Source organism: Amphiura filiformis, chromosome 10 (genome assembly GCF_039555335.1).
Source record: "Amphiura filiformis chromosome 10, Afil_fr2py, whole genome shotgun sequence".
NCBI lineage: Eukaryota > Metazoa > Echinodermata > Ophiuroidea > Amphilepidida > Amphiuridae > Amphiura > Amphiura filiformis.
The window spans coordinates 435,056-450,791 of record NC_092637.1 but is presented as its reverse complement, the minus strand read 5'-3'; the positions used below and the strand labels follow the sequence as shown (position 1 = coordinate 450,791).

The window sequence follows — 15,736 nt, the reverse complement described above, 5'->3', positions numbered from 1 at the left end:
AATAATATTTATTAAAAGTTATGCATTTTGTCATCGGATATTAGTTTTCACTTATATGCCTACTGAATATTCCATGTTCAAACAAATGGAGATAAATATCACAACTAGTGGAAACTAATATCTGATGACAAAAATGTATAACGTTTAATAATATTGTGGAATATTTTGGGGCCATATAATATTTGTTCGAAAGCTACATAATAATCAAATTTAGACATATATAAGCCTTTTGCTAATATTTTGCTTCAAAACGTGACCTTTTGGATGCTTACTAGAAATAAAGAGCTAAATGTGAGGTAATTAATTCCGAATCTTTGTCTCACATCATTGTAACTATTATGACAATTGACCTTTTCAGTAAATCCCATAAGCGAGACGTCAAATGACGACATCTCAGGTGTACTCGCAAAGCCTTATGGGATTTACCAAAAATGTTCAATCGAGATAGTGCCCTTTCTGATGATGTTCTCATGTGATCGACAGAATGACGTCATATATGGATGTTGTGAAGTTGAACCGCCCCATGAACATTAATACGTTTTCCGAAATACGGTCTAGGTCTTTTGTTACGATTCTGTCTCGGTTTCTGACATTTGCTCTTTCGTTTTTCGGATGCCTTTTGATCTTACAAAATGCTCCTTGACAGCTGATTTGGAATCACTAGCAAATAACTTTTAGCCGTTTCTATAGATTCCCGGTAGGTTCATCAATGTAACTTGCATCACACTCAGCACAGGTACTTTCACGTGCAGCCGCGTACTGTTGTAAGGGGTTTGTCTTGTCTTTTGTGGCTTCTGGAGCATTTTGGATTTAATAGATTTAATTAAGATGCTAATGGGAATGATCCACTGAGAAGAGGGAGTAAAACTCCATAACATAACGGCGTCATAAATGCATAACATCATTCTATGACATTATTATATCAATTACATTGCATCACCCTCGGAAAGGATTGTTTCGGTTGTAGACATGATATTATCATAGCTCTCTTTCTGCTGAAAATGCAATCCGACCTAACGAAAACGTTCCAGGTATTAAACAAAAATGATCGCGGTTAAATTCTTTTTGCAGTATTATTATTAACTTAAAAAAATATCATGTTCCCATTTCCATATGTCAAAGCAATATATAGGCATACAAAGTCAGCTTACAATTTGCCTCATCTGAGTTGTCGCCACATTCATCTATCCCATTACAAAACAGTTCAGGAGCAATACATCGTGCGTTAGGACACCGGAGATCGCCTTCTTTTGGACATGCACCTGTAGTTCAGTAAACACATTTACGTTGTGAGTTATATCGAGATGAATATACGATCCATATGATGATCAAAATGATGAATTGTACAAGTGTTATTCTTAAATGTATGTGCTTACTTTTCAATTGCATCTTCCAACAATGCATGAATTTAAATTTGTACAGAAAGATTGATAATCTTCAAGGTACCTGTAATTTTAACACACGGTGTAAAACTGAGCAAAATGTACAAAAATTTCAAAATGAGCTGAAAAACGTAGACTGGGATTTTATTTGTTCATCTGATGATGTAAATATGTCATATAATAAGTTCGTTGAAAAATTTATGCTACTTTATGATGAGTGTATTCCAAAATGTAAACCCAACAAGAGGGCCAAGAAACATGACCCTAGATGTCCTTGGATAACTAAAGGTTTGGTAAAATCGATTCGTAGAAAGAATATATTGTACAAGAAATCAATCAAAAAAACAACAGAGGAAAACATTTCTAAATATAAATCATATCGTAGTAAGCTAACATCTTTACTCCGACTGGCAAAACGTCATTATTTTTCTTCATTGCTTGAAAGAGAAAGGTACAGTATGAGAAATACTTGGAAGATTCTCAACAATATACTGAGAAGTAAAAGGCGTAACATGTCTCAAAAATTTGTAAGTAATGGGGAAACAATAACACATCCTAAGATAATTGCTGATAAGTTCAATGAGTATTTTTCAAATATTGGACCCAAACTAGCACAAAGTATAAGCCATACTGGTAAAGATTTTTGTGATTATCTAAAAAATCCAAATAGTTCTACATGTTTCTTTAAACCAACCACTGAAGAAGAAATTCTGAAAATTATTGCAACTTTGGGTAGTAGAAAAGTCCAGGTCACGATGGTATAGGATCTGATATTGTTAAAAGAGTTGCGAATGAAATTGCATATCCACTGCAAAGGATTTTAAATATCTCTTTAAACACAGGTGTTGTGCCAGATGATTTAAAAATGGCAAAGGTAGTTCCAATATACAAAAAAGACAACCCTGAAATGTTTGGTAACTACAGACCAGTTTCAGTGTTACCATGTTTTTCTAAATTGCTTGAACGGATTGTGTATAATAGATGTATTGATTTTTTAAATAAGTTCAATGTTTTGTATAATAAGCAGTATGGCTTTAGAAGCAACCATTCCACATATATGGCAGTTTTGGATTTTGTATGTGACATTGAAAATGCAAGTAGTGAAAAGAAACACACAGCTGGTATTTTTATGGACCTGTCAAAAGCATTTGACACCATAAATCATGATATTTTGATAAGCAAACTGGAACACTATGGTTTTAGAGGAGTAACATCTCAATGGTTTTCAAATTATCTTTCTGAGAGAAAACAATATGTGTCATACAATTCAGAAGTCTCAAAATCAATGACAATAATATTGTAATATCTTTAGATGGTTGTAAACTGACGCGTGTTAAAGAAGCCAAATTCCTGGGTCTAACTATTGATGAAAATCTTTCTTGGAAGAAACAGATTGTTAATATTTGTAATGTGTCTTCTCGAAATATTGGCGTTTTGAACAAGGTGAAGCATTATTTACCCGAACAAACTTTGTACAACCTTTACTGTTCACTAGTTGTACCCTATTTTAATTACGGTATTTTACTTTGGGGAAATGCAAACAAGGCATATCTGAACAAATTATTTAAGCTACAAAAAGAGCTTTAAGAATAATATCTCATAGTCCGTATTTAAGCCATTCAAGACCACTTTTTGATAAATACAATGTTCTTGATATATTTGATATGTACAAGAAAGAGTTGTCTATTTTTATGTATAAGTATACCCAAGGTATGTTACCAAAATCATTTGATGCTATGTTTAAGAGTCTTAAGGATATTCACAGTTATAATACTAGAAATAAGCATAATTACCAACTGCACAAAACAAGTACTGTTGTCTCAAATGGTCCAAAATTTGGAATCAAATACCTTATGAGATTAGACAGGCTACCAACATTTCTCTCTTTAAGAGAGGAGTACATGCCTTCCTGAATGACAAGTAGATCCAAGTATGTTTTGCTTCATTATTATAGTGTAATATTTCTGTTAATCATTCTGTTAAATCATTGCCTCCACTTAATATGTCATCTCAAAGTTGTTTATCATTGCTTTTATGCTTTATATCAGCGTTTGTAATTTGCTATATGTAAATGTTAAATACTCATGATTATAGTACAATATTATATTTAAATTGATTGATTCATTATATTTGTCTTTAAATTGTTTGGCTACAGATCCTCGTTTTGTTTTTGTTCTGTTTTAATTTGTGTAATTTAATTATACGGGGGGTGCAGCATTTACAGGCTTCGCTTATCGTTGTACCTCCTCCATCGTGTTGTACTTTTTATAATTATTGTATTTTGTTGTAATTTTTGATGGAAATAAAATAAATCTGATTGATTGATTGATTGATTCATGATGCATGATTTACTCAGATAAAAGGGTATACAAAAGAATATGCACGACCATACATATAAATCACCCAAATATGCAAGTGTTCATATTTTAAAATGAACAAATGCGTATTATGTTCAAATTATGTTAACAGATCCAAAATTCTCACTTTTAGATAGTTTCGTCACCCACATCGGTTGGCTTCTTCAGTAATCTCAGTTTATCACCCTACCTGGATGACGAAACTGTCTAAACTGAGAATGTTGGATTTGTAAAAAAATGTTGAACTTTATCATGTTTATTTGACATTACAATCCTGATGAATGTTTTACAAACAACTCATATTATAGTAATCAGAATCAGATCAATGAGATACTACTGTATTTCGTGAAAAGTAGGCCCAGTTCGTTTATTCCAATTATTGCTGGATATTTACTATAGTTTGATCAGCTCGTAATCGGCGGGCCTTATAACATCGCGGATTAATATCAATACATTTTATTTTGAGAAATTCCTTATGACATCTCGCCAGAAGCATCACTTATTATGCTTGTTATTAATTGGAGTTATATATTTTGTCTACTTTATTTAACACGCACATTATAGACCAGACAGGTCAACATACATCACTCTTGACGTGGGTCTACTTTTCGACGTAATGCTATAAGCCTAACAATTCCCGCCGATTACGAGCTGATCAAAGTATAACTTAAATAACAAAATATCTAACTTACAATTAATTTCATCTCGAAATGACTCCATGCAATCTGTAATAGCATCACACACATATATATCTGCTATGCATGATTCATTATATGAACAGACAAAGTATCCGTCATCACAAACACCTGCATAGACGATACGGGTACAATTACAGGGTGAGTAAAAAAAAGTGCAATAGAGAAAAAAACACCTATTTTTATTTAAGAACCGAGTTGGACCTTTTAGGTTATAAAACATTTTATAAATGATAATCCATTAGTGACCTAAAATCAAGGAATCAGCTTTTACCGTTTTGTTTTTATGACACATATCACAGCGATACCCAATTTTAATGTTTGTCCAAGAGACATCTAAAATTTGAATGTCAGCCGACTCTGTGTAAGGTAGATTTGGAACCACTGCCATTTTCTTAACCTGATTGGCATTAAAATAAAATGGAGCACCCAACGTGTTATTGCCCTTGGTCTTGTTTAATGAGAAGAAATATTACTTGTTGTTATTTTCATTTTACCTCTACTTTAAAGATGTTTATTCTCTATCAAAAACATACCAATTTGTAGGTGTTCTTTTCAAATGTCGAAATGAAATGCGCGCAAATTGAAGTGGAGTGAATTACAAAATATCCAGTAAGTTGGACATATTTGGATTTAAAAAAATGGAGTTGGAGCCGAGTGAGGTATGGAGGACTTAAAGTAATGTTAGAAAGTTATTCAAGTTAAAGTTTCAAAGCGGGTGCCTTTATCGTGCATTGTGTGCTCTCATTCAAAATACATGGACAAATAATGAAATTGGGTATCGCAAAAAAAGGACTCATAAAAATTAAAAGGTAGTTGAGATTAACTTTCACAGAAGGTGACTTTTGAGTGTGGCATTTATAGAAATTTTCAATAATGGGAAAGTTCAACTTGGTTCTTACATAAATATCGATTCTTTGCTCTATTGCACTTTTTTACTCACCCTGTATGATATGCATCATTGAAATTAGACATTTGCAGCAGGACAAAAATGAAACAAATAATTATCGCAACGTACCTGTAGTGGTTGGTTCTATCGTAACCCTTGGTGTGGTCGGGCCTACATTGAAAATAAAATAGTGATACTACTTTTTAACATTATCCTAAGGAAAGTGTGCACAAAATAATTTTTCAGCATTATTCGAATTCCTACCGTACGCTCCCGTGTCGTCATCGGGTCATTGCGGAGATTTTCAAAACCTCTTATTTAGTTTTTGATATTCAAAATAGTCGTGACCACTCCAACACAGGTTGCTAAACATAAATATTTTTTTTTAACTTTAACTCATTACATAGCTCTTATATTTTGCATGTAAAATAATAAAGGAAAAACTTTATTAAGAAATTGCTCAACATGGTTTAAGGCATTGGAAAGATACCAAAGTTATTTCCCCGGCCACAAACATTGTCGCGACAAACATTAGAAAATCATGCCAAATAATCTAATCACATACGAGTATACAACAAGTGCGCATGTTTTACTCTTTAAATTTGCACCTTCTCCTTCTATTATATATTCTTTGTCTGTCTCCCTCGTTCCTTATACCGTTATAAAGAAAAGAAAGATTACCATCTTACAATTTGCCTCATCTGAGTTGTCGCCACAATCATCTTCCCAGTTACACAATAGGTTAGGAGCAATACATCGTGCGTTAGAACACCGGAAGTAACTTTCGTTTTTACATGGACCTGTATGGATATAAATAAATCGATATGTTTACAACTTACAATATTTCCCCCTTTTAAATACTGTAAACTTTCTTTAAAAATCCATGTTAATTTGGTAAGCCAAAAAAATGTTTGTTTCCTGTAGCAGGTCAAAAAAGTGAAATGCGAAATGCGGTTTTTTATTATTATTTTTTTATAATCCATGTCTTCAAATGAACAAAAAACTTTTTTGCTGCAAATTGGAATGCGAATGTACAGTGGGTCTGTCCGGCACACACACAAAATCATATATCTTTATATTCAAGAATATTTATGACCCCCTTTCAACATGCAGATCAAAAAAAAAAAAGGTATTTAACAAAATGTGAAATGTTTTCTCCAGTAGGTTTTCACTAAGCTCGTTTGTTGTGTGATTTGGTAATGCCAGTACTGGTTTATATTATTATTCCGCGATTTTTTCCGGTTTTGGGTTATTTTTCTTTACAATTGAAAAAAAACCCACCCAATCTAATGCGCAAAATAAGCCGTCAAAAACGTAATGTGCGCGCGCTACAGGAAACAAACTTGGGTTGTTTTGGCCTTATTGGCAATTCTTAATCAGTAGGAGTTGTCTATTACGTAGACACATAATCTGATTGGACAATAGCATGATTTTGGGTGTCGTCTATCAGGCTGTAGACGACCCAGCGTCATCATGAATGTTGATAACGCGTAACACGCTCATAGATGTGCGAGTATGTATCGCGTTGTATGCGTAGACGCAGTGCGGAACACTCGCACGCGCTAGCAGTACGTCCAACAAAAGATGTGAAGTTGTCAACAAGTTTCGTTCATTTTAGAAAAAAAATTCCTATCGTTTATTCTCTAATTGCACCGTGACTTACAATCCTCCACTTCATCCTTATTTGTTTCTTTGCAATCTGGCAATGAATCGCAACGCAGTATGTCATCAATACATGGTCCCTCGGCTGAACAGGCGAAATATCCAGTAATACATATGTCTGAAACGAAGCAGGAAACATGGCATCCCTATTTACCATGTTTACAATGGAAGCAACAAATCATAACTGTGATAACGTAACCCATGCATGAAGCTAAATGGGCAGATTAACTTCGCAACTTGACTTTTTCCTGAGGTTTTTTTTACAAACACTGGCAATGAATACCAAAATACCAAGATCTCTAAAATAGAGGTTTTAAACTAAAGCAATAATGTGTGATCTGCATAAAAATAGATCCCTATTTAAATGTTAGTTTTTACTGATAGTTACTGATCACATTGTCCCTTTTTAATTTCGAGCCAAACAAATGAGGTAAAACGAAGAAACTTGCTATTACCTTCAGCGCCAACAATGCGTGTATCAATCTCGCCGATCGTATTATTATCATGATTATCGGGAGCTTCGCCCAGCTGATGGGATAACTTGTGCGCTGCAGCAGGAAGAAAGACATTCATGGGTTCAAAGTAACAACCTACCTTGAGGTGTTGTCATTGAGAATTGTGTGGTAGTGGCATCCGATGACATGTATGGTTCCGTTGCAGCATATGGTGTTGTCGAGCCTAAATGATATATATTTGGTATAAGTAATTAAGTATTAGACTGAAAAATTATCTAAATGTAATTATGCAATGTGAAGCAAATTTTACTTTCCTTTGATAGAGAATTGATACTTGGTGTAGCACATGAGAGACATGACAGACGTTATAGTGTACCATACGAAATAGATTCTGTTTGAAATCCAGTGTAGCTGTCCCAATAGTTAAGCTCGCGCTGATAATGCTGTCAAAACGTATTCTCACTGCTGGGCTGACGTCACAAAAGGTGTAAACTTGGCGGCAACACCGTGTACGCGTTTACAATACAAATGTATATGGTTTGTATGTCCGGTGCCTTTTGTACGCTCCTTTTCGTACATCTCAAAATAAGAAAGGGAAACAAGCCCGGATATCTGAGTACTCTCATTTCGCCAACGCAGGCATCATCACCAGCTGTTAAAATTGTATTATGCACTATACATAATTATACGTAAATTGACAAATAATAAAAGCAAAATGAGTAAAATTGATCTTACAATTGATTTCATCTGAGTTATCGTCACATTCGTCTTCCCCATTACATCTCAGGTCAGAGGAAATACATCGTGAATTAGCACATCGAAAATCATCTTCTCGTACACATGGACCTATAACAGATAATTTTAAAGTAGTTCAACAATGATACTTGTAGATCATCAATGATGCATGGAGGTTTGTCTGACGTGTTATAATTAGTGGTAATCGCAAATCGTAACAAGCTTGGCATTACCCCATTTTCATATATTTTTACGACCTTTTGTTTTGTGCTGTCGTAAATTTCCCCAATGATGTAATCATGTTTTTACCATTTTAGACAAAGTTCTCCAGTTATGTAACGTTATATTTTGGAAAACTGACTGAAAATGTAAAATGTCTGATACATTTTATTATTAGTTATTGTCTGATTTGTAAAATAGATAATAGACTCACAGCCCAATTCATCTTTGTTTGTTTCTTCACAATCTTGGAATTCGTCACAAACATATCTGTCCTCAATGCATGGCCCCTCATCTGAACAAGCAAATTCATCTTGATTGCATGGATCTGAAGAAAAACACAAAAGTAATGTGCCGTTTTGTAAATCATGGCATTTGAGATAATGTGTACAGTGTGGTGACAATAGAACAAAATAAATCACAAGGAATAAAATGCGACCTACCTGGATCTATCGTAGTAGCCACTGGTGTTGTAGGACCTATATTCAAAGAAACGGGAAATTAGCTATATTTAACAACGTTTACAATTTACAAAGAGCACATGTCCTTGTTATTCGTAAATTGTCTTTCTTCATAATAAAATGAATATTAAATATGTTCATCTGGACTTACTATTTTTGATAGCGACAGTATCGCGTCCCATCCAAGACGCATCATCAGGCTGACTGACCAGGTTGTTGACTATTGACCTGTGACGTACTTGATGGTATGACGTCACAGGGGAGTCGCCGGGGTAGCTTCCGGATTGCTGCGTCGTAGGTCCTTGACAGGTTGTGGCGAAGTCCCCCTCCTCTGTTGAACGAAGGTTCCTCCCGCCGGACATGTATTGCCTGTGACGTCATACCATCAAGTACGTCACAGGTCAATAGTCAACAACCTGGTCAGTCAGCCTGATGATGCGTCTTGGATGAGACGCGATACTGTCGCTATCAAAAATAGTAAGTCCAGATGAACAGATTTAATATTCATTTTATTATGTTCATCTACCTGGATGACTGAGAATATTCACAAATTTGTCTTTCTTCAATTTATTTAAATTTTTATTTAATTTATTGCATCTTTATTTGTCTACAGTTAATTTTAAAGATATTAAAAGGGTATTTCGTGATCCACATCCTCATCCCCCCACTTTTAACAAAAAATTAGACTTTTTATACCTGTGACTACATATTGTTTATGTACCACATTATTCCTTGCAGATTAATTCGCTTAGAAAAAATATCGCCAAATTTGAATTTTGTTCTGGTATACCAGAACGAAATTACAACAGTGGCATATGGAGCGTAATCATGCATAATTCGCAAACGCAAAATCGGAATCAACTGAAATTTTGGGAGTAAGCTTTTTTTGTGGATATCTACTGAAAACTGTCATAAAAAGAGGATGGTAGGATCACGAAATCCTCCTTTCTTTAAGTTGAGGTCATGTATTCTATAAATTCATCATGTGCGATTTAATTGAAGAACAAAATATCAATTATACAATGTATCTCATCAGTGTTGTCGCCACAGTTATCTTCCCCATTACATATCCGCTCAGGATTAATACACCGTAAGTTGTCACACCGGAAGTAATCATCTTTAAGGCACGGACCTACGTACAGAGAAGATGTAGAAGAATACATTGTAAGTATCGCTTTTTCTGGGAAATAAGGGTGGTCAGTGTGACTATAAAACAGGCACTTTTTGACCGTTAATTGGATGATATCTATTATTTTGTGTTGTATTTACATTTTAATAATAATTAAACAGTGGTGACTGTCATTTAACTCACAAAAAATTTCATCTCTCTTTGTCTCATCGCAATCAATAAATGCATCGCACAAACTTCTGTTTTCCATGCAAGATGCATAACGTGAACAGGCAAAAGAACCCGCTTCACATTGACCTGAAAGCAGAAAAGAACGGATTATTACAAGTAGCGTCATCTTGGGAGCAGGGCAAGAAAATTAATTAAACAAAGGGCTTCTCAACATAGCGGTTTACCGGACTTGTGGTTGCTTCAATAACAACGACAAAACAATTAAAAAACGGTCGGCTTCTCAGAGGGGTGGAATATTGTCATTTTGCAGATCTGATATAAGAAAGTTATGAACTTTGTTGCGGGGTCCTGTAAAGAAAAATACCTCTTAGCTTTTAAGACAAGTGTCTAACAAGACTTTCAGACGTCATAACCAGGGACAAGTGATTTGCGCGGAACTTTTTTCCGCGCAATTGGCAATTTTTTCCCGCGCAAGTCACTTGTCCCTGGTCATAACTATCATACGTTGCGGAGTTCGAATTGATTTTTTTCTGTTGTTGAACATTGATCTTCCTTTTATACAGGGCTTGAAAATGTTTTATTTCTATGGAAGCCAAGTCCGAGCAAATCTGATTTCCTGCGATTGAAAATGTCTCGAATTTATTGTATTGGCCCTATTCGCGGCATGTTCCAAAAAGGTTTTAGAATTTCAAACATCAAAATATTGGAAGAATTTCCGATTGGCGATTGCTTTTACAGTGTCACCCAATCTTGTCGAGTATTAAACTTTACATGCTGATATCAGATATGTTTTTAGTGATAGCGTAAGACCGTCGGGGATTATTTGTTGCCTATTATGGAATTTTTTTACCATCTTTCAAAGTAAGCCACGTCTAATTTCCACACCTCCCTGTTGCTTTATTTTAACGATTTCTAGCAAACCAAAAGGTTCACAATAATACAGGGTGTCCCCCCCCAAAAAGAGGCCCCTCATTGTGCCCTCTTTTTCTCCTGTTTCTGAAAGGTTGATTAAATATATTTTGGTATGTAAAGAAACCTTTAATCGTTAGCTTTAATAAACCAAAACAATTATTTCAATCGGCTCACAACTTTTGAAGGTATGCCCTTTTGAATAAAAGTACCCGTTTTTTACTCTGTCCACGGATAGCAAACAGAGTGGTTGGGATGGCTCATGCTGTGGAGTGGCCTGCACGATCACCAGACCTCACACCACTTGATTTGTTTCCTTTGTGGCAAAATCCAAGATCTTCGCAAACGTATTACTGAATGCATTCGCAAGTATCCGGCGCGCAATATTTTTTTCCGTAGTTAACATTTGAATAGGGAGTCTTCTATACATGTATCTATGTTAAAGCAGTAGGCCTATATACTAAGGTTTACATATTTTCACTATATATGACTGTGCTTAAGCATCATTATACTGATATTGTATACTGATATGGTATATTATAATGGTATTAAAACCTGGATTCAAGTATTCTATATATAATATGTCTTTTTATATTATAAATATAATATATAATATGTCTTTTTATATTATTAATATAATGTGTTTTTGCCCTGTGTCTTGGTGTCATTGGTGACAAAACCTGGATTCAAGTATTCTATATATAATATGTCTTTTTATATTATAAATATAATATAATGTGTTTTTGCCCTGTGTCTTGGTGTCATTGGTGACAAAACCTGGATTCAGTATTCTATATATAATATGTCTTTTATATTATAAATATAATGTGTTTTTGCCCTGTGTCTTGGTGTCATTGGTGACAAAACCTGGATTCAAGTATTCTATATATAATATGTCTTTTTATATTATAAATATAATGTGTTTTGCCCTGTGTCTTGGTGTCATTGGTGACAAAACCTGGATTCAAGTATTCTATATATATTATGTCTTTTTATATTATAAATATAATGTGTTTTTGCCCTGTGTCTTGGTGTCATTGGTGACAAAACCTGGATTCAAGTATTCTATATATATTATGTCTTTTTATATTATAAATATATTGTACTTTTGCTCTGTGTCTGGGTGTCATTGGTGACAAAACCTGGATTCAAGTAGTCTATATATATTATGTCTTTTTATATTATAAATATAATGTGCTTTTGCTCTGTGTCTTGGTGTCATTGGTGACACAACCTGGATTCAAGTATTCTATATATAATATGTCTTTTTATATTATAAATATAATATGCTTTTTGCTCTGTGTCTTGGTGTCATTGGTGACACAACCTGGATTCAAGTATTCTATATATAATATGTCTTTTTATATTATAAATATAATATGTTTTTGCCCTGTGTCTTGGTGTCATTGGTGACAAAACCTGGATTCAGTATTCTATATATAATATGTCTTTTTATATTATAAATATAATGTGTTTTTGCCTGTGTCTTGGTGTCATTTTGACAAAACCTGGATTCAAGTATTCTATATATAATATGTCTTTTTATATTATAAATATAATGTGCTTTTGCTCTGTGTCTTGGTGTCATTGGTGACAAAACCTGGATTCAAACATCCTTTACATAATATGTCTTTTTATATTATAAATATAATGATTTTTTGCTCTGTGTCTTGGTGTCATTGGTGACACAACCTGGATTCAAGTATTCTATATATAATATGTCTTTTTATATTATAAATATAATGTGTTTTTTGCTCTGTGTCTTGGTGTCATTGGTGACAAAACCTGGATTCAAGTATTCTATATATATTATGTCATTTTATATTATAAATATAATGTGTTTTTGCCCTGTGTCTTGGTGTCATTGGTGACAAAACCTGGATTCAAGTATTCTATATATATTATGTCTTTTTATATTATAAATATATTGTACTTTTGCTCTGTGTCTGGGTGTCATTGGTGACAAAACCTGGATTCAAGTAGTCTATATATATTATGTCTTTTTATATTATAAATATAATGTGCTTTTGCTCTGTGTCTTGGTGTCATTGGTGACACAACCTGGATTCAAGTATTCTATATATAATATGTCTTTTTATATTATAAATATAATGTGTTTTTGCTCTGTGTCTTGGTGTCATTGGTGACACAACCTGGATTCAAGTATTCTATATATAATATGTCTTTTTATATTATAAATATAATGTGTTTTTTGCCCTGTGTCTTGGTGTCATTGGTGACAAAACCTGGATTCAAGTATTCTATATATAATATGTCTTTTTATATTATAAATATAATGTGTTTTTGCCCTGTGTCTTGGTGTCATTGGTGACAAAACCTGGATTCAGTATTCTATATATATTATGTCTTTAAATTATAAATATATTGTACTTTTGCTCTGTGTCTGGGTGTCATTGGTGACAAAACCTGGATTCAAGTAGTCTATATATATTATGTCTTTTTATATTATAAATATAATGTGCTTTTGCTCTGTGTCTTGGTGTCATTGGTGACACAACCTGGATTCAAGTATTCTATATATAATATGTCTTTTTATATTATAAATATAATGTGTTTTTGCTCTGTGTCTTGGTGTCATTGGTGACACAACCTGGATTCAAGTATTCTATATATAATATGTCTTTTTATATTATAAATATAATGTGTTTTTGCCCTGTGTCTTGGTGTCATTGGTGACAAAACCTGGATTCAAGTATTCTATATATAATATGTCTTTTTATATTATAAATATAATGTGTTTTTGCCCTGTGTCTTGGTGTCATTGGTGACAAAACCTGGATTCAAGTATTCTATATATAATATGTCTTTTTATATTATAAATATAATGTGTTTTTGCTCTGGGTCTTGTTGTCATTGGTGACAAAACCTGGATTCAAGTATTCTATATATAATATGTCTCTTTATATTATAAATATAATGTGCTTTTGCTCTGTGTCTTGGTGTCATTGGTGACAAAAGCTGGATTCAAGTATTCTATATATAATGTCTTTTATATTATAAATATAATGTGTTTTTCCCTGTGTCTTGGTGTCATTGGTGACAAAACCTGGATTCAAGTATTCTATATATAATATGTCTCTTTATATTTTAAATATAATGTGCTTTTGCTCTGTGTCTTGGTGTCATTGGTGACAAAACCTGGATTCAAGTATTCTATATATAATATGTCTTTTTATATTATAAATATAATGTGTTTTTGCCCTGTGTCTTGGTGTCATTGGTGACAAAACCTGGATTCAAGTATTCTATATATAATATGTCTTTTATATTATAAATATAATGTGTTTTTGCCCAGTGTCTTGGTGTCATTGGTGACAAAACCTGGATTCAAGTATTCTATATATAATAATATGTCTTTTATATTATAAATATAATGTGTTTTTGCCCTGTGTCTTGGTGTCATTGGTGACAAAACCTGGATTCAGTATTCTATATATAATATGTCTTTTATATTATAAATATAATCCAGTGTTTTTGCCCTGTGTCTTGGTGTCATTGGTGACAAAACCTGGATTCAAGTATTCTATATATAATATGTCTTTTTATATTATAAATATAATGTGTTTTTGCCCTGTGTCTTGGTGTCATTGGTGACAAAACCTGGATTCAAGTATTCTATATATAATATGTTTTTATATATAAATATAATGTGCTTTTGCTCTGTGTCTTGGTGTCATTGGTGACAAAACCTGGATTCAAGTATTCTAAATATAATATGTCTTTTTATATTATAAATATAATGTGTTTTTGCCCTGTGTCTTGGTGTCATTATATTTATAATATAAAAGACATATTATATATAGATATTGAATCCAGGTTGTGTCTCAATATTACACCAAGACACAGACAAAAGCAATATATATAATATAAAAACATAATATATATAGAATATGAATCAGGTTTTGTCACCAATGACACAAAAACACAGTGCAAAAACACATTATATTTATAATATAAAAAGACATAATATATATAGAATACTTGAATCCAGGTTTTGTCACCAATGACACCAAGACACAGAGCAAAAACACATTATATTTATAATATAAAAAGACATATATATATAGAATACTTGAATCCAGGTTTTGTCAAAAAGACAATGACACCAGGTTTTGTCATAATGAAGACACAGGGCAAAAAACACATTATATTTATAATAAAAAAGACATATTATATATAGAATACTTGAATCCAGGTTTTGTCACCAATGACACCAAGACACAGGGCAAAAACACATTATATTTATAATATAAAAAGACATATTATATATAGAATACTTGAATCCAGGTTTTGTCACCAATGACACCAAGACACAGGGCAAAAACACATTATATTTATAATATAAAAAGACATATTATATATAGAATACTTGAATCCAGGTTGTGTCACCAATGACACCAAGACACAGAGCAAAAAGCAATACCAGCACATTATATTATAATATAAAAAGACGTATTTTGTATAGGATGATTGAATCCAGGTTTTGTCACCAATGACACCAAGACACAGGGCAAAAACACATTATATTTATAATATAAAAAGACATATTATATATAGAATACTTGAATCCAGGTTGTGTCACCAATGACACCAAGACACAGAGCAAAATCTCATTATTAATATAACGCCGAGGGCCAAGATCACCTTATAT

At 33.1% G+C, this 15,736-nt stretch overlaps 1 protein-coding gene across 1 annotated transcript in view; it reads right to left on the bottom strand.

The window, feature by feature from the left end:
• LOC140163305 (uncharacterized) overlaps positions 1-15,736 on the bottom strand; it is a 91,294-nt gene that overhangs the window by 55,731 nt on the left and 19,827 nt on the right. Inside the window, exons 14-24 of the mRNA XM_072186703.1 lie at positions 10,168-10,281; positions 9,877-9,987; positions 8,838-8,873; positions 8,609-8,722; positions 8,176-8,286; positions 7,580-7,663; positions 6,987-7,103; positions 6,013-6,123; positions 5,453-5,494; positions 4,432-4,545; positions 1,152-1,262 (exon numbers count right to left, since the gene is read on the bottom strand). Coding sequence (XP_072042804.1) covers positions 1,152-1,262; positions 4,432-4,545; positions 5,453-5,494; positions 6,013-6,123; positions 6,987-7,103; positions 7,580-7,663; positions 8,176-8,286; positions 8,609-8,722; positions 8,838-8,873; positions 9,877-9,987; positions 10,168-10,281 — 1,065 coding nt within the window. The remainder of the gene's footprint in view (positions 1-1,151; positions 1,263-4,431; positions 4,546-5,452; positions 5,495-6,012; positions 6,124-6,986; positions 7,104-7,579; positions 7,664-8,175; positions 8,287-8,608; positions 8,723-8,837; positions 8,874-9,876; positions 9,988-10,167; positions 10,282-15,736) is intronic.